Source organism: Carassius gibelio, chromosome B7 (assembly GCF_023724105.1).
Source record: "Carassius gibelio isolate Cgi1373 ecotype wild population from Czech Republic chromosome B7, carGib1.2-hapl.c, whole genome shotgun sequence".
NCBI lineage: Eukaryota > Metazoa > Chordata > Actinopteri > Cypriniformes > Cyprinidae > Carassius > Carassius gibelio.
This window is the reverse complement of record NC_068402.1, coordinates 8,608,537-8,628,124: the sequence shown is the minus strand read 5'-3', so window position 1 is coordinate 8,628,124 and position 19,588 is coordinate 8,608,537. Positions and strand designations below refer to the sequence as shown.

The window sequence follows — 19,588 nt, the reverse complement described above, 5'->3', positions numbered from 1 at the left end:
GAGCCTCTGGAAATTTAATCTCCTCTCACAGCCTTGCTGGATTCAAAACTCCCCATTGCAAAAATGGCACCACCTACCAATCACCACAGTCAAAGGAAAGTCGCTGGGCAAGGGGCTAGCGCGGCACTGCACGCCAGAGGTGGCTCTCTAAACATCAACCCACCATCGCCTGGAAGACTGGAAAAGTTCTCTAGTGGAGTGTGGAGTGTAAGCAGGAATGTTTAAAGGATCTGCCTGTTGTGATCTCAGTCCAAACCAACCTCTCCATTTGCTCCACCTCCGTGGAAAGCCCAGACTCACCGCATGTCACTCCTATTCCTCCTGAGTATCAGGCGTTCCAGGAAGTGTACAGCAAGGTCGCAGCCACTCACCTTCCACCTCACCGGCAATGGGACAGTGCTATTGACCTGCTGCCTGGAACCAAACTACCCAAAGGACATGTCTATCCACTGTAAATCCTGGAGAGAGCCTCTATGGAGGAGTACGCTCAAGAAGTCTGTCCACTTCACCTGCAGCATCGAGCTTCTTCTTTGTGGCCAAGAAAGATGGGGATCTGAGGCCCTGCATCGATTACCATGCACTCAATGACCAGATGGTCAAATCTGCCTATCCCCTTCCACTGGTTCCGGCCGCCTTGGAGGAACTATGCAGTGCCACGTCTTCAGCAAGCTGGATCTGAGGAGAGTCTATATCCGCATCCGCAGGGGTGACAAATGGAAGACCACTTTTGTGATGCCCACAAGGCACTAAGAGTATCGGGTGATGCTCTACGGGCTCTCCAACTCACCTTGAATCTTCCAGAACTTCATGCATGAGATCTTCAGAGACATGCTCAACTGGTTCATCCTCATCTACATCGATGATATATACTCATACTCACCCAATCTTGAAGAACACCATGACCATGTTACCCGGGTACTCTAATAGCTATAATAGATATAGCTTCTCCCCAGTTGCCTTAAACTCACCTGCTTGTTTGAGTCTGCCTGTTTGCCTCCTTGACCAGTTGTGACAACTACATTTGTAACTTATGTAACATAGTATTATTGGCATAAGTAACTGTAATCAAATTATATAAATTAAAATGTACCTTTACTTTACTGTGTAAAGACATAAAGTAATGTGTTACTGTGTAATCTGTTATACCCAACTCTGCCAGGAACAAACAATCACTTGTCTTTAGGAATAAATGTAATTCATTAAATCCACCTGTTCAAAAAGGCTGATTTGTATGAGTGAGTCATTGAATTGTCTTCTCAGCTGATTTGTTCAATCAAAACAGAATCATTCAGCATCAAAACAGGTGACTGTTATAAACAAGTCAATGAAGTCAAGTCAATGTCTCTGGGACTCTTTCAGGGCTCTGCTCTCATCTTCTCATCTTCCCTCCCAGGTCTTTTCTGTCTCTGTCCTCTTTGTACACCGTTATATTTATTTTCTCTCTCTCTCTCCTGCTTTGTACACTAGCAGCTCTGTTCCTGTAAGTCTTATCAATGGCTGGTTTTGGTTTTCTGAACATAATCTCTCAATGGGATGCACAGTGGAGACTGATTCAGGATAATTGTGAGTCTGCTGGCTTTGCCAGTGTTTGTCACATCATCAACAGGCTTGTTTTAGCTGTAGTGCAAAGGGAAGGGAAAAAAACCCTAAAGGCCTTTACCCAGAAGTAAAATCTGTCACTCAGAGTTGCTTGTTCATAACTCAGGAGACTTGATGAAGCTCTCAGTTGGGTTTCAGGTAAGAATCAACTTGGCCTAAGATGTTTCTTCTAATTCCTTATTAATAAAAATAGATACAAATGAGATGATTGTATAAAGTTGTGGCTGAATATGTGGTTGTGAATAGAGAGCAGATCAAATGGTTTTGAAGGAATTTGATGATATATGATGAGTTAATTTTGAGAATGTTCACATTTGATTACAGGCTTTATCTTGAGTACTGTTTAATACATGTGAAATTGATGTGGTCTTTTTCTAGAAGAAAAAGTTAGTTTCCATTTTGCCGACAGTTGATGTTATGAAGGTGTTTTTTTTTTTTAGTGACTCTAAAAAGCTACTTTTTTTGGGAAGTTTTTCATTTGTACTTTTCAAAGAGCCATTTTAATAGAACTGCCACAAATCCTCACTTGTCAATCATGACTTATAAATGAAACGCTGTGCTGGAGCTTCAGCCACAAAACACTTTATCAGCCACCAGTGTTGCTGCTGGCATGTCTTGTTAGCTTGTAAACTGAAGGCATTTTTAGGCTATTGAGAGGAAATTGAAAATTGATTCACAAAATGTCTTGAGCCTGCATTTGGTGATCCAAGTAATGGCAGGGAGCTCTTTCTGATTTTGCATATCGTAACTGGCAATTTCCCATTAATTTTTGAAGCATGAAAGTATAAATTCCATGTTCATTAGAGAGAGAACTATTGGTTGTGTTAGAACATTGTGCTGATCTTGGCTTTGATTACACTGAAAAAAAACTAATCTACATTTTCAGCTATTTTTCGTGTTTATTTTTCATGTATAAAGTGTTTATTTAAGTTTTATGCTATTTAATGATAGCAAATAATAAACTGTAATTTAGATATTCAGGCAAGACTTGGGTTGAAAAAACACCCACATGTAATAATTTGGTTTGAAAAAACTAAAACCTGCTTTACTGTTACACCCCTGTTCATATTTCACATTGTGTTGAATAAGAAACCAAGTTTGACTTAATTTTTCAAGATTTTTGAGGTGTATTTTTCACACTGCTTGTAGAAAGTACCAATAATTCATGTGGATTTTAGATTCATAACTCAGTAAGTTATGTAACGTCCCTCTCTCTCTCACACACACACAGAAACAGAGTGAGACGGTTGTATTATTCATAAAAAGCACAAAGATTAAGGTTGGGTCAGACAAGTATTATTTAAATGAGCAGGATTAAGAAGGATGAATAAAAGCAAGAGTGTCACATGTCATTTTCCCATCACACACACAAAAATCTACTTTTATCATGCTCTAGAGAGGTCCTCTGAATTCAGAACAGAGAGCCGAGTGGATCCTGCCATTGTCTCTGGTATTATTTAGATTCTTACTGTGCAGAGTTTTCACTAATGGATACTAGTGCAGGCCAGAGTGAACGTGCGCAGGTTTGATGGCGCCTCTGCTGCTGTCACAATCCGTCTTTGATCCTGCATCCTGCCGTCTGAAGTGTCCATTCCCTGGATTCGCTGTACATGGTTTTGAAGTCCAAAAAACATTGTGATGTTTGTAGTGTAGTCAGCAGTTGCCAAGGTTACAGAAACTCACTCTATATTCTTGAGCAGAGTTTTCAAGCAGCACTGCAAAAATAGCCTATCATTTTCTCCGTGTTGTTCTGTGCAAATATTTGTATAAAAATGTCTACACTGTAAAATCAAATTAGTGAGACTTACTTTAAAAAAAAAAAAAAAAAGCATGCAAACCCATTGCCTTGAAAAAACTAAGTTTCGAAGTTCTCTTTTTTCAGGTGCATTGACATTTCAACGCATAAGATGACTTTGGGTAATTAGTGAATGCAACTGAAAGATGAGTGAAAAGTCTATTAAGAATTATTTAAGAAAGAAAAAAACCTGGTTCTAAACTTCCTTATTTCTTCTTTTGTTGCTCATTAGCAACATATTTGCACCGTGCTTTTTCTCAATGTTGTATTAATTAGTATCAATTGTTGTACCGATATCGGAATCGGCCGATAATGGCCTTAAATGTTAATATAGGCATTGGCCCGATATTAAAAATTACGCTTATATATCTTGTAAGAGAAGTAATTCACATGTGCTCAGGGTGTGTTAACAATTAGATCATGTCAACAATGCATTGTGGCTCATTTTTGAAGCAAAGATTTGCCTGAATGGTGACTGAATTCACTGTTTTGATCGCTGCATATAAACTGAGAATGCACGTATAGAATGACATTTGGTGTAGTATGATAGAGAAGAGTAACATAAACAGTATTAGCAAAGGCCTCTAAATGATCAACATATTCAAAATGATTCTTAAAAAACCCTGTTGTACACAATCTACTATATGCCTTCTGTCAAGATTGATAGGTTATACTTCAAGTAAAAGGCCTTTTTTTCTTAAGTATTACTTTTATGTTGTTAGTAATATTTCAAGATAAACACTTGACTGACGTTTACATGTTTATCTATACATCATTTTTTGGTAAAAAATCCTGTTTTCCTTGTATCCATCAGGTTTTTGAGGAATGCTAATTTGTTCATCTCTCAATCATTGTATTGTACTGCATTACATGTTTTGCGCCAACAATAAATCCTACAGAGCTTTAATCAAAAGTAAGCACTCGTCTCTAATGTTGTTTTAGTCTGCCAGCTAAACCGGGTTAATTGGTGTCACTTGCGTGTTTCCTACTGATCTGGCAAAACCCGCCTCCAAAACCAGCAAAGCGGATCTCATGTCTAGTCTAGCATGTATGTTTCCTGCTCCTTTTAATCGTCTGAGCAAATGAACGCCTGTGCTTGTGTTCATGTATATATGGGTGAGGATGTGTTTCATTCACAGGTCTGACTGGCTGATAAAAACCAATCGATCAAAAGGATTCTTTGGGATATGCAGAGGTGATGTACTGTTTCATAATCTGTATAGATTACATGGAATTGTTCATGCTTGGAGAAACTACATTATCTTTCCCCCTTTCTTCTCAATATCCCTCCTTCTCAGGTTCACTTTCTAGGAGCTGCGGTTAATCTGACTGTGGTAACTTCAGAAAAGTCCATCAAACTGGCCTGCAATGATTTCTTCAGACACCAGCTCTCCAAGGTTGCATAAGTGTATGGCGGGAAACGACCATCAGAGCTTCATTTTGACTAAATCTTCGAACTCAAATACTTATAATTGAATTTGGAACTGTTTAAGAAATTGAGAGACATGACATTTAAAGGGATAGTTCACCCAAAATTGAACATTTGGTCATTAATTACACATCTTCATGTTGTTCTCAACCTGTAAGACCTCTGTTTATCTTCAGAACACAAATTAAGATATTTTTGGTTGAATTCCGAGAGCTCTCTGTCCCTCCATAGACAGCAAGAATCCTTACACGATCAAGGTTCAGAAAGCATCATTTTGGAGAGTATCACATATGTAAACAACGTATGCAACATATGTATGCAGACACATTGTTTACAGTAACGTGTGACATAGATTTTATGAATCTACGAGAATGCTTTTTGTGCACAAAGAAAATAAAAATAATGACTTTATCCAACAATTCGTCTCCTCTGTGTCACCCTAGCACTAAGTATGAGAGTATCACACACGTAAACAACATATACAACATATGTAGGCGTATCCATTGTTTACGCTCTGATCTGAACGTAAACAATGTGTCCGCATACATTCGTTGCATACGTTGTTTATATGTGAAACTCTTCAAATCGTGATCGTGTAAGGATCCTTGCTGTCTATGGAGGGTCAGAGAGCTCACAGGATGCATCAAAAACATCTTAATTTGGGTTCTGAAGATGAAAGGAGGTCTTCTGGGTTTGAAACAACATGAAGTTGAGTAATTAATGACAGAATTTTCTTTTTTGGGTGAACTAACCCCAATTTAAATGTTTTTTTTTTAGTTCAATTCTTAAATGCAAACCTGATTTACAAATCACACACATGCAGACTTCACCTACGTTGTGTTTCTATGTTTTATGTGGAAATTCCATAGGTATAATGGACTTAATACAGTACAAACTGTATTTTCTATCGACCTACACCTAAACCTATGTCTGACGGGGGTAATACTGGGGGAAATAGGGTAATAGTGGAACAGAGTAACATCTTCCACAACATACTTGTATTTAAAATGTTATATGTTATTTAAAGGACTTTTCAGCTACATTTAATGTACAATGAACAAAGAATTAAAAAAACGTATCAATAGAAAATTCATGGTTTTGCCAACAGAAATTGTAATTATAAACACAACTTGCAATGACCTAATAATTATAGAATTACCCTTTTGCCCAACCAAAGTTCAACCTTTCAGAATAAACCTTTATTATATATGTTCTTGTTCATTAGAATGAATTAATTTGTTCATTTGCGGTGAATGCGCTTAGCAGTGGGATGTAATGGAGGTCTCATCATTTATTTAACAGTTGCACTGATTTGGGTAGAGCAATGCTCATTTTTTAATTTATTCCTTTTTAGCTGGGGGCATAATTTAGGTTGGATGAAGTCTCAGATCCACTTCTTATTTTTTAAGGGAATGAATCCACAGAGCCGCTGGATTTGCTCGCAGAGTTTTGGAGACAGAGCTTATATGATCAAAGCCGCCCATAAGCTTCTGCATTATGGATGGATATTGCAGTATAACTCAGTACACCTTGAGTACCTGGAGCTGTGGTGTGCATCTCTGTGGTGACTAATAGCTAGATGGTTAAATTATTGATTAACAGAGTCCAGTAGACTGCAATTAACTGATGAATTATTGAAATAAGTGTGTGAGTCTGTGTTTGGGAGTGTGATGTCATCATCACATGAGGGTCAGACCCCAAAGCTACTTGTTTACAGAGGAACCGGGCTTATCATCGTCTAAAAATAATGCTCTATTCCTTTCTTTTTATCTTTCTGTTTTTCTGGCTTTCTCCCAGACAGAAGTTGACGTTGGTTAGAGAAATGTTAGCTGGCTGCGGTGCTTGTACCTGCCAAGTTGGTGTCTCTGCTGCACTTACAGGACCCACATTCCTCACACACAAAAAGAGGCTTATTTTTCTAAAAGTAATGAGTATCTTAAAGTGATGTTCTGGCTATACTGCTAAGAAGGAACGTGGTGAACCCCAAATGCAAATTTGGCATTGCAAAACAATCAGATGTTGGGCAAAATGTTCAAATGTGTGTGAAAAAAGTAAAAGCCTTTACGGTCACTTTTGATCAATTTAATGCATCCCTGCTGACAAAATTAAATTATTTTTTGTTATTATTAATTAAAACTTAATGACCTAGTCTCAAAACCTTTACAGCTTAAATAACACACATTTGAATGTGTGTGAATAATCCTCACATATCTGCTTTTAAACTGAAATGTCTTGAATGTTAATATTGATTTCTGTCTGTATACGGTTTGTGTTTTGGCAGGTGATTGTAACCACTCCTATGGAGATGTTAAAGATTCAGTTGCAGGATGCTGAAAGAATAGGTGAAAGATGTCTTTTTAAAACACTTTAAGCTTAAAGTGTCTTTTTGATGATGGGGGTGCCTGGTATCATATATGCATACTATTCTATAGTGTGCAATATGTATGTTGTGTGCAATATACAAAATGTCTGCATGCACAGAATACTGGATGATGAACTCAATTTGGCAAAAGTGGCATGCACAACAGAGCACACTGTCATGTTGCATCCCACCATGCAATGCACTTGCCTTGACTTTGACTGTAATATGAACCATGGTTGATAACAGGACTCTGCTTGCTGAATTAAACATGCATTATAGGCACGTGACAACATTGTAACAAAAAACATGAAATGTTGCATATACAGCACCATATACACTTAATGCTGTATGCGGTGTGCAACAGTCTGACTCCAAAAGTAGCATGGCATGTGCATAAAGCAACAACTAAATTGAAACTAGGTAGAATTTAAACTTTAGCATGCTACATTGTTGTATCAAGGCCATTTTGTGTCGTCCAGTTATTCTTGAAAAAAACAACAACTTTTATTTTAAGTCTCTTATGCTCACCAAGACTGCATTTAATTGCTAAATACACAGTAAAAAATATTCTGAAATATCAATGCAATAAAAATAATAATAATACATTTAAAAGTAATTTATTCCTGTGATGCAAAGCTGAATTATCAGCATCATTACTTCTTTAAGGATTCTTTCAAAAACAAAATGTTCAAATTTATTTGAAGTAGAATACCTTTGTAACATTATAAATGTCTCTAAGGTCACTTTTAATCAATTTAATGCAAATAAAAGCATTGATTTCTATTAAAATTAAAACGTTTAGACAGTAGTTTTAAATAAAATAGTATGAGTAACATGCTATCATAACGTATCTCATGTCTCTGACAGAGGCCCAGAGGAAGCTCATTGGCCAGCATGACGGAGGAGGTGGAGGCAAAGTTAATGTTGTTCAGTTGAAGTCTCCCACAGCCCCCCAACTCTCCAGAGATCTGCTGAAGGACAAAGGCATCACTGGTCTCTATAAGGGACTAGGGGCCACTCTATTACGGTAGTCCAACAGAGTCACTCAAACTGTGAGACGCATTTATCCATAATGTGCTTTCTCTCCATCCTTTATCTCACACTGGTGTGTTCTCCCTCAGGGATGTGCCCTTTTCCATCATCTACTTCCCACTGTTTGCTAACCTGAATAGTCTGGGCAGAAGAAACACTGACGGTTCAGCTCCGTTTTACATCTTCCTGGCTGGCTGTTTTGCAGGCTGCGCCGCAGCTGTTGCAGTCAACCCTGTGGACGGTGAGAGGGCCTATGATGTGTGAATGGACCACATTACTTAAAAAAAGTCAGGGGCAACACGTTTTTTAAATATATTCTTTGAGTGTCTTATTTTGACCAAAGTTGCATTTATTAGATCAGCTAAAACAGCGATATTGTGAAATATTATTGCAATTTAAAATAGCTGTTTTCTATATTAATATATATATTAAAATTTCATTTATTCCAGTGATGCAAAGCTGAATTTTCAGCATGATTACTCCAGTCTTCAGTGTCACATGACCCTTCAGAAATCATTCTAATATGCTGATTTGCTGCTCAAGACACATTTTTCAATGTTATGCTTTTCTTTAAAGAAAATGTTTTTATTTTATTTATTTTTTTATAGTGTAATAAGAAATACAAATTCACGTTGACCAGAGAAAAGAAATGGACTAAAAGCCAGGATTGGGTATAATACACAAAAATCATAAAAAAAATATGTCAATGTGGTAAATGTGTTTATATATTTGAATCCTCAGTGTTTACTCTTCACAAACGCTGATCCTAAATCTATTTAGCTGCCTTGCTGTCTATGTCCTACAGCATCTTAACTGAAATGGAACCTCATAAGTGACGGATTTGGGACACTCTACATACATAATGACTCCATTCATTATACAGATAACACTCCTGACAGCGTGTAGTGATAGCTCTCTAGGCTAACAACACAAGCATAAAAATACATAACACAAAAATATCAGTTGAAATAACTTTGATTATGGATTTAACTATTTTACTTTATAAAATATATTTTTTAGTTTAAATATATTATGACATAAATAATTAATTATAGAAATACATGTTTATATAAATAATAATATAAAAAATGTCTCTCTTTATATATACAAATATTATGTGAATATGTATATTGTCATATTTTTATACATTAAATAGAGAATAAAAATGTTTAAGATTTCACATCAAATGTAGGTTTGTCAGTCATGCCAAATATTATTAAGTAATCCCTTATTTAATTAAAAAGAATTGCATTTCAGATTTAATCCACCATTTTAGCATCACCCAAACAAGCAGTCAATTACATCTGAATATGTTTTGCCTACAAGAGTCAATTGCCTACAAATGACAAGTCATGTGTAATGGTGTGCGACACTTAGTAAGACATACATTTTTTATTTTTATATATATATATTTTTTTACAACAGATGCAATTAAGTTATATATCAGTGAGCCCAAATGAAAGTGACTGCATCTTAGCAGTGACTATTTTATACAGAGCAGCAGCCTAAACATTTAAATTGGCAAGTGTGGTATTAATAGCCCCCCCCCCCACACACACACACACACACTAAAAGAATCAAAGCAAACATGATATCATGTCATCAGTATTATTATCAGCATGATTAAGGGGGGACAGTATTTTGTGAATGTAGACTAATGGTTTGTATGTGTGTGTTTGTGCTGCTGTGGTAAAGACTAGGCTTCAGTCTTTGGCCTGTGGAGGACACTTACTGCGGAGTGAAAGATTGCATCAGTTAAAATGATTCTCGCATACTCATTTATCAAAGTATTTCCATAACTGTTTTTTTTTTTTTTTTTTTTGTCCTCTGTTTACTTCCTGGGAGTCGGGGAATTTGTTCTCAGTCTCCTGTAAGGACAAAAACACTGAATCTGTATGAAGGCGCTGATCTGGGAACAGTGGCTTGTATTCAGACTGCAGAAGTTGCAGAATTGATCAAAAGTAATCACAGTAAAGGCATGTACAATGTGACAAAATAATTATATTTAAATTGATTGCTTTTGGACTTTCTATTCATCAGAGGATCCTGAACAAATATGTATCACCGCTTCCACAAAAATATTAAGCAGCACTGATAATAATAAGAAATGTTTCTTGAGCAGCAAATCAGCATATAATAATAATTTCTGAAGGATCATGTGACACTAAAGGAGTTATGATGCTGAAAATGCAACTTTTCATCACAGGAATAAATTACTTTTTAAATATATTCCCTTAGAAAATTGCAATAATATTTTACAATAATAAAGTAAAACCTTACTGTCACCCGTCTTTTAAAATAGATCGTATATCTCAAGTTACTTTAAATATCTAATTATTGCAGATTATTGAAAGATATATTCAGAATGAGTAATTTATGAAAAAAATTAAACAATTTATGTTCAAATGTTCTACCCAATGAGCGAGATGATTCTTTGTAAGATTTGTAATTAAAAGGTGTTTTACTTTTAAACTGCTGGTTTGCTCAGTGCTGCGTTTTATTGAATTGTATTTATCTTGGTCTTATGGACAGAACTAAAAGAGACGTTTTCTATGAGTTTGTGTCTGTGCATTAAAACATAATCCTTTGTGATTTATGAAAGCTGTGTACAGCGGAGACTGTCCTCAAAACACATTTTAAATGAAGTCTGTATTTTACAGACTGAGTTAACTGCAGAACTTGCTGCTCAAGGTTAGAGGTTTGGAACAAACCCTGAGCAGAATATCTGCACTGCAAAAATCAATTTCTTACTCAGTATTTCTGTCCTGTTTTCCAGTCCAAATATCAAAACATTCTCAAATCAAGACCTATTTACATGTGAGGCAAAATTACTTAAGATATTCAGTCTTGTTTTTCTGAACAGTGTATCAACATTATGCAAATTTATGTCTAAAACAACACATAAATGTCTTCCAGCGGGGTCCGAAAAATAATCTTATTTTCCCTTTTGTTTAAGTTTCTTTTTCTAACCCCACTGGCAGATTTTATTTATTGTTTCAATAATAAACTCTCTTAATTTATCAGAAAACAAGACTTCTTATGTGAGTTTGCCTCTCAAGTAAAGATGTCTTGATTTAGCTAATACGAGAAAAACACAGAAAGTCTGAAAATCGTTTTCAGTGTGAGGAATGTTAATATATTTCTGCCTTGCAAGCACATATACTACGAGCAAACAGAAGGGACTGTGAACAGACATGCTCAAGCAAATCAAGGTGGCAGGAGAAATGCATTGATTGCTGGGTATGTGATTGTATCTGCAGGGGCTTTAGATCACATTTAGTATTCGGACCACAGAGCTCCCTTCCATGGCAGGCTTTTAATAGCATTCACATTGTACTGTCCGAAGAGACGTTTTGAACTCTCCACCGGTTGCTATTTTCATCTATGCACTGTAGTGGCATTCTCTCCATTTCATTCTAATCTCTGCCATCTCCTCTCGGCTCTAATCATACCTCTCTGGCCTCATCTCGGAAAAAATTTCTATCTCTCTGGTGGCTGCTGTTATTATTGATTTTTGTATGTTTGTGGCGGCAGCGCAAACTTATTCTGGGAGATCCATTTCATCTCGATATCATAGTCCTGAAATGGCTGAGCTTGAAGCGCTGATTGCGAATTTCGCAGAAAGAACACACAGAGAAGCAGAGTATACATGCAATGCATGGACAGCTCTAATAACTGCACTCGTGTCTTTGCCTGCGCCTTGGGGAATATATGTCTGCCGTCTACATTCTCCTCTGATTTCTGCTCATAATGATGCCAGACCTTTTTATGTGCAGCCAGTGAAGTCACTTTGTAACCGAGATGCTGGGAACATTGGGTATTAAATCTTCACAAAGGGTTTCATATGAGAGATGCATTTTTTAAAAGTAGAATTTTTAAGCGCAGTCTCATTTAGCGTTACGTTGTGAAGTTTCACAGGCAAAATCCAGTCATTCCAATAGGAATCCATGCAATGTGAAATCTAGTCATTCCTATAATCCATGCAATCTAAATACAGTCGTTTTAATATGAATCCTTGAGTGCAAATCCAGCTGTTCCAATAGGAAGTAAATGCATGTGAAATCCAGTCATTCCTATACGAATCCATACATGGGAAATTAAGTCGTTCCAATCATGTTCCAGTCTTAATTCCAATAAGAATGTAAGTAATACCTAGTCATTCCAATAGGAATCCATGCATGTGGAATCCAGTCATTCCTATAGGAGTCCATGCATGCAAAATCCAGACGTTCCAATATAAATCCACACAAGTGAAATCCAGTCATTCCTATAGGAATCTATGCATGCAAAATCCAGTCATGACAATAGGAATCCGTGCATGTTAAATCCAGCCATTCCAACATGCCAAATATGAATCCATGAATGCAAAATCCAATCATTCAAATAGGAATTCATGCATGCTAAATCAAGTTGTTCCAATAGGAATCCATGCATGCAGAATCCACTCTTTCCATTAACAATCCATGCATGTGAAATCCAGTCTTTCCAATACGAATCAATGCATGCAAAATACACACACATAATTTATTTATTTTAACCATCAGGGAACCAACCAGTGGCCCCACTAGGAGTTCTGGGCCCTGTGTACTGAATTTGCTATGTATTCTTTCACCCTTCCACCCACTGGCGATGCTCATGGAACCAACCATATTGGTTCTGCAGAGACAGAAGTTTCAAAATATGGAGCTTATTTATAAGATGTGTTCCATTATTTTTACAACCATTCAGACTTGCAGTATAACTTCACCTGACAGGTACTAAAACAAGTGAAAGGATGCATGAATTCACCTTAACCATTCAAGGGACCAGTATAGCATCAAGCTATGAGGTCAGCAATCAGCATCATGTAAGTGACAAACACCGGTCACATTTTCTAGAAAATGTAAAAATCAAGTACAATGCATTGTGAAACATTCCGCATGACATCACATTATAGGATCCTATGAGGGCTATAACCATTTTTTTAATGCCACAGAGCTCTGGCAGAAAACTAATCCACACTTCACTATAGAACAATTTACATTGGCCAGAGTTCCATCTGAACCCGTAAAAGCAACATGTCGACAACAATGTGCAGTTGTTTAACTGTATGATGTATCGCATGCGCTGTGTGTGCAGGTGAACCAGGAGATCAAGGCTATAAAATTAGCCAGACTCTTGTGCTTGATTACCCATGAAAACAGTGTGAGATGAAAGGCACGCTTGTTGACTTGAGTTCAGAAGCAACCAGCGAGGCAGCTTAATGAATATTTACCTCAAAGGGAGCGAGATATGAGCTCTGTTCCAAAACCCAGTGAGCTGCATTGCTGTTTACTGTCCACAGGAAGGAAGCAACAGGAAGAGAAAATTTACACACAACATATATTTGCTTTGCAAGTTGTGGGAAATTGAATGGAAATCGATGCAAGGTGTCTAGTGGTACATATTTTTGTTGACCAATGACAGTATTTTACCTACACTCTCAAAAATAAATAAAAATAATAATAATGGAACAGTAAAGCTACATGTCTTCAGAAGCTACTAATATTTACATTTTAAGTACTAATGAGTACCCAGTGGCCGTTTTTATACCTTTTTTTCCGGAGAATACATATGATATCACATTGTTTAATTTAATTAAAAAGATAGTAAAGACAAGTTCTTTATTTAGGCAGCTCAGTAGGTTTTTGAACAAAGCCAGGGTGGATAAAATGTGATTTATTCAGATAATTTGTTACGCTAAAGTCTAACAGGTGATGTGAGGATTATGGGTAAATGTCAAGGATGTTGACAAGAATTTAACTTAATGGGTTTTACAAAAAAAATTTGGAGTCAAGTGGGTTGGGTGTTTTTGTTTATGCATTTGCATATGTGTGTGTGTGAGAGAGAGAGAGAGAGAAAGAGAAAAAAGAGAGAGAGACAGACTGATGTAGGAGTGATCGTGTGATATCAGTGAGCCAACGGCAATGACAAGAAGCCAGCATATCAGGTCCTATCTCTCACTTAGGTGTCTGGCTACTCTAAGTCAAGGTTAAGCCCCCAGCAGATGCACACACACACACACACACACACACACACAATGAAAGGCCGAATGATGCCCGATGCCCTCAGTCTGTTTCCCCTTTTCAACATTGTTTATGCAAAAACAATACTTTGCAGCCAAAGTCAGAAGATCAAATAAATCAAGTGACTTTCTTCTGTCCTTAATACATGAAGTAATAGAATTCTGTAGAGTTTACTCTACCTAATCTCTTTGAAATAATAACAAACTCATGGTGGTTTTCAGGTTGCAGTTGTACTTTATGAAATGCATATGCTTTTCCTTAGGTAGAGGAATAAATGCATTATTCACAAGGACACAGAGATACTTAAAGGTCTTTCAAGGACGTTCAGCATTGCTCTTATTGAGTCAGTGAATCTCAGACTTCACATAAATTATTATATTTTGTTTCTTCTGATCTGAAACCAGAAAAGTGCTGCCTTCACAGGTAGGAGTGCTGTAAGGCACGTCTGAGTCCAGTGTTTGGGTAACATTCGGTCTACTAAGACATTCTGCCTTCACTGGCCAGTTCTTCAAAGCAGCATCGCTATATCTGTGATCTCCCACAATCCTGTGCATACAGTTCAGCAGCTGATAGAAAGAATAGAAGTGGCATCTGATGACGCACTGGCTGAAATAATTACATGAATTTATACAATAAAAGAAATATGCTAATTATAAAATGATTTTTAGCTGGGTTTTGACTCATTTTTACATCATTTTAGGAGTGCAGTCTGCTGAAGTCCATCTTACAGATCGCAAATGGTGTTAACCTTCCAAAAATGTAATTGTAATATAATGTGAAGTTCACTGAAAAGAAATTGATATTTTTTAATATCAGCTAGATGCCAGGGCAACATTTCTAATTTGCATTTAGTTTAACTTGATGTACAAAAATAAGTCAAAATAAAAGTAATATAAACTATATAGAAATATTTAAAAGAAGGATAAAAATGACAAAACCCATGACAATATTACAACCTTTTCAAATTTTTAAGCATGAAATTAGTCAAATTATTTAAAAGAATAAAAACAATAACAAAATGATTACAATAAAAAAAACACACAGTTTCAAAATATTAATAAAATGTATACTAAAATACAGATTCACACCCTGCATAAATGTCATTTTTACATTTTTAAGGCAAACAATTAATAAAAGACAAAAAGACAAAGACAAATTTACTTAAATGTACAAAAAAATTTAAATACTAATTTAAAATATTAATAAATTTAATTTAAAAGGCATGAGATTAATAAAAACTAATCAGACTGTTTAGACAAACAAACAAACAAACAAATAAATAAATAAAATAAAAATAGAAAATATGCAATAAAAAAATAATAATTACACTATAATAGTATCTAACAAAAATAACACTGATTCACACCCTGCATCATGCACCAATTAGGCATAATTACATTTTTACTGTAAAAATAATCACTGTAATCATTAAATATGTGGCTTGGTATCTCTAAATCTTACTTGATTTTTGTCTAGACCATTAGATACGATGTTATTCTGTTTTGGAAGCCAGTATGAAACGTGTCTTTAGGCATTACCTTCCTACAAAAACACTCAGACTGACTCTGCAGCATGGCAGCTGCTTGACAGGCTGCTGTTGCCTCTGCATTAGAATTCTAATGCAACTCTTGTGAAGATCCTCTAGGGGGCGTCAGTATCACTAGGTTCCATTAGAGCATCTGAATCTGCAGCCTTGAGCTGAGAGTCAATTGGACTGTTGTGCTGTTCCACCAACTGGGAAAACAGATTGTCTCAGGAGGAGATGCACAATGTAGTGTGATCCCAGATGATTCTGACGTTATAAAAGAATGCATTGCCGGATGTTTAGAGGACAGGCTGAGTATGATGGCACTCTGTGGGTGGTGCAGGTAATGTTGTCATCAGCGCATCAGAAGGTATAATTAGCACAAGCAGCTGTCAATCATCCAACATCAAGTGGAGATGCTAAACAGCTTGTGAAAATCAGCAGGAATGGCAAAACACTGGCTAATTACGTGCAGTGAAGACCAAACTGATAAGCTTTCTAGGTAACGTTTCAAACTTCACTTAATATTGACATCATAAAATTGCTTCTATATTGTCAAACCACTACAAACTGTGTTTAAAGTCACTACAAAATGCAGATAAACTCTATTTATATTAATAAATGTAAATATTTATTGAATTTGAATCTGTAGTGAATGGGTGCCATCAGAATGAGAGACCAAACAGTTGATAAAAACATCATAATAATCTACAGGTAATCCACACCACCCCTGTCCATCAATAAGTGTCTTGTGAAGTGAAAAAAAATCTGCGTGTTTGTAAGAAACAATCCATCATTCTCCTGGCACCCATTCACTGAAGAGGATCCATTGGTGAGCAGGTGTAATGCTAAATTTCTCCAAATCAGTTGTTCTGAAGAAACAAACTCATCTACATCTTGGGTGGCCTGAAGCGGAGGATGTTTTCAACACATTTTCATTTTTGGGTGAACTACTCCTTAAAGTGTGATAGAATTGACAAATATAAAAAGAGTCCAAGTGTCTTAGATCAAAGCTACAACCATGCATGAACAATTTTTATAAAAAAAAAAACTTAAAAGCAGCATTAATACGGTTCAGCTGCAAGCTTGAAATATAAAAAGAAAGATACATCAGGGATGAAGACAAAACAGCGACTGGCCTGGCAGATAGATTGAAAAATACAATATAGCTAACAAACATAAGCCTGGCAGCATCAGGGTTATGGGCCTGATTCTGAGGGAACTATACAATGTAAGCCACTTTGGATAAAAGCATCTGCCAAATGCATAAATGTCAAGTCACAGTTCAGAGAATATACGGGTCGAAGATATATATATACAACAAATATGACCCTGGACCACAAAACCAGTCTGGAGTGTCAATTTTTCAAAATTGAGATTTATACATCATCTTAAAGCTGAATAAATACGTTTCCCATTGATGTATGGTTTGTTAGGATAGAACCATATTTGGCCGAGATACAACTATTTGTAAATCTGGAATCTGAGGGCGCAAACAAAATCAAGACATCGAGAAAATCGCCTTTAAAGTGACTTAAGACTGGTTTTGTGCTCCAGGGTCACATATGTAGTATGACCAGGAATGTATTCTTACAACACACTTGCATTCCACAAGAACAAACACCACCAACTAAAGCCAAGAATTTCCTCAAACATATTAAGAATATGGAGGCAACACACAGGCAGCAAATGAGAGCTTTCGAGAGAGCAAGCAAGTGCAAAAGACAAAACATAGAAGAAAATGTTCAAAGGGGGATGTAAAGGTTGGAGTTCTTGGACTGCTGCAGGGATTATGTATTATATGGAATTATGTACACTTCTGGTTACATTGGCAATGTATCTTGAAAATGATATTGTGTTTATAATCATGCTCTTGCAAACTACTCCAACTAATAATTTCAGGGATTTCTTTCTTTTTTTAATAAAGACTAAAAGAGTTAGTGTTGGTGACACTGAGGTCATATGCATCCGTGGTGTAGTTTGTATTTATATTTTATTAAATCTGTTTGTATTGAATCTTCAAAATCCAGGAGTTCTGTGTTCATTTGTAAAGATTATCCTGGTGAACAAAACATGCAAGAATCATAAACATTTATCAGTCACCGAGCTTATTTCGTTCAATAGTCCAAAACCCAATGCAATAATCCAGTTTTCGTCGAGGGAACCAGAATGATGCAAACTTCTGGTTTGTCCTTCTAAAATACGTCATCACTGTAGTGTATTATCGAAAACTGTTGGAAACAATTTCCAATGGGAAACAGTAGGCCAATATGTCGAATGTCACCTGACCAATCCGGAAAACAGGCATCTGAGAAATTAACAGCAGTGTGACCTAATGGTATTATCTATGTATCAGCTAACCTAGCTAGTTTCAATAAGCAATTTTAATATTAAAATCTTAGTGAGAAGAAAAAATATTTTACTAATATTACTAATGCTTGACATGTATCAATTGATTTGATTGGTCCGAGTTTGCTAAAGTGGGCAGGGCTAATGACTTTACACACGCTGGATGGGAAAACTTTTATCAGCTGAAATGGAACACTTAATGAATTATAATATTTTTTTGACGATTATCTTGAATTCAAGATTTAAAAATATACATATGTAAAATTATGATTTTGCAGTCCAGATTCACTGGCTCGTTTTACCTTAATCCCGTAACATCTGACATTTAAATGGCTCGGGCTTAAATAGTTTCTTTTGTGACATTTTCAAGATATAATGTTAAAATAAACCCGAGAGCTGCATCCTGCAGAGCTGTTTTAACCGCGCTCTCGGTGACTGACCAAAACGCGTCCCGTTTTACGCGACTTCACCCACAGAAACTGAGATGTGCCATCAGCTGGCGGTGACACGGACACACCGCTCACCACTCCTCGCCCTCATCCCTCCCTTCAAACCCTCTCACTGCCATCTCCCGACATCAGCCGAATGAGGGGACTGGGGAAGGAAAACCAAGTGAGTGAAAGAAAGAAATAAGCAGGGAGCGGTGCTCCATGGTCACTCGCCCATTGGAAGCTCGAGAGCGCATTTTGGATTCGACTTTTTCTTGGAGGGGACTTGAGAGAAAGAAGAAACAAGCGTTTGTTGGTGTGCCAAAGGCGAACAGCCATGCACCTGAATCGGGAAGACGAGGACGGAAAAGGTGAGCTACTTTAGTGGATTCCTCTCGTTTGTTTTCAGCGAGAATGCCCGCCCTTGAACGGCAGACGCTGTGGCGGCACCCGGTACCGCTCGCGTACGGGTCAGTACCGTGTCATTTCGATTGGATTTGGCTTCAATTTGTCCTCAACTGCAAACTGTCACTCGCCGAACGCGCAAACAGGTGCAGCCAGGTTTCTCTATTAGCATTCGTTCGCGTTTTCACACATTCACAGCACCTGTTGTGTTGTCGTTGCACCGCGAAGGTAAATGCATTTACCCTGGTGCCTTTGAGGGAGTTGTCATCTATGCACGCGCAAGGTCATCTCTCATCACATAGTCATGACAGGGTGTCTGCGCGTGCGTTTACTGTTCGTCTTATCGATTGCATTTGACACTATTGTATCAAAAGCACACTTTTCATATGCAATAGTGAGAGAAGTGAGGATGGGTCATTATGAGGACGAAGGGAAACGACATGCGTTGGCCTCTGCCCCCTCCTGTTGCTCGCCACGAGATTTGTCAGGTGGGAAAATTACGATGGTCAGTTGTGATGTGTGTGCACAGACAGACTCCTGTCATTTGGTTCATTTGCAAGAGACACTGTTGCAGAAAAACAGTCGTGTTTTTGCAAGACGTTAATAAATAATTAAGCATT

At 37.0% G+C, this 19,588-nt stretch overlaps 1 protein-coding gene and 1 pseudogene across 1 annotated transcript in view; both read left to right on the top strand.

Moving 5' to 3' along the window:
- The first annotated feature begins 4,357 nt into the window (after nt 1-4,357).
- Nucleotides 4,358-9,976, top strand: LOC127962540 (mitochondrial glutamate carrier 1-like; annotated as a pseudogene).
- Nucleotides 9,977-18,479: 8,503 nt separating this feature from the next.
- LOC127962501 (synaptotagmin-7) overlaps nt 18,480-19,588 on the top strand; it is a 116,761-nt gene continuing 115,652 nt past the window's right edge. The window contains exon 1 of the mRNA XM_052562088.1: nt 18,480-18,934. Within this exon, the coding sequence (XP_052418048.1) occupies nt 18,901-18,934 (34 nt within the window). The 5' untranslated portion in view covers nt 18,480-18,900. The remainder of the gene's footprint in view (nt 18,935-19,588) is intronic.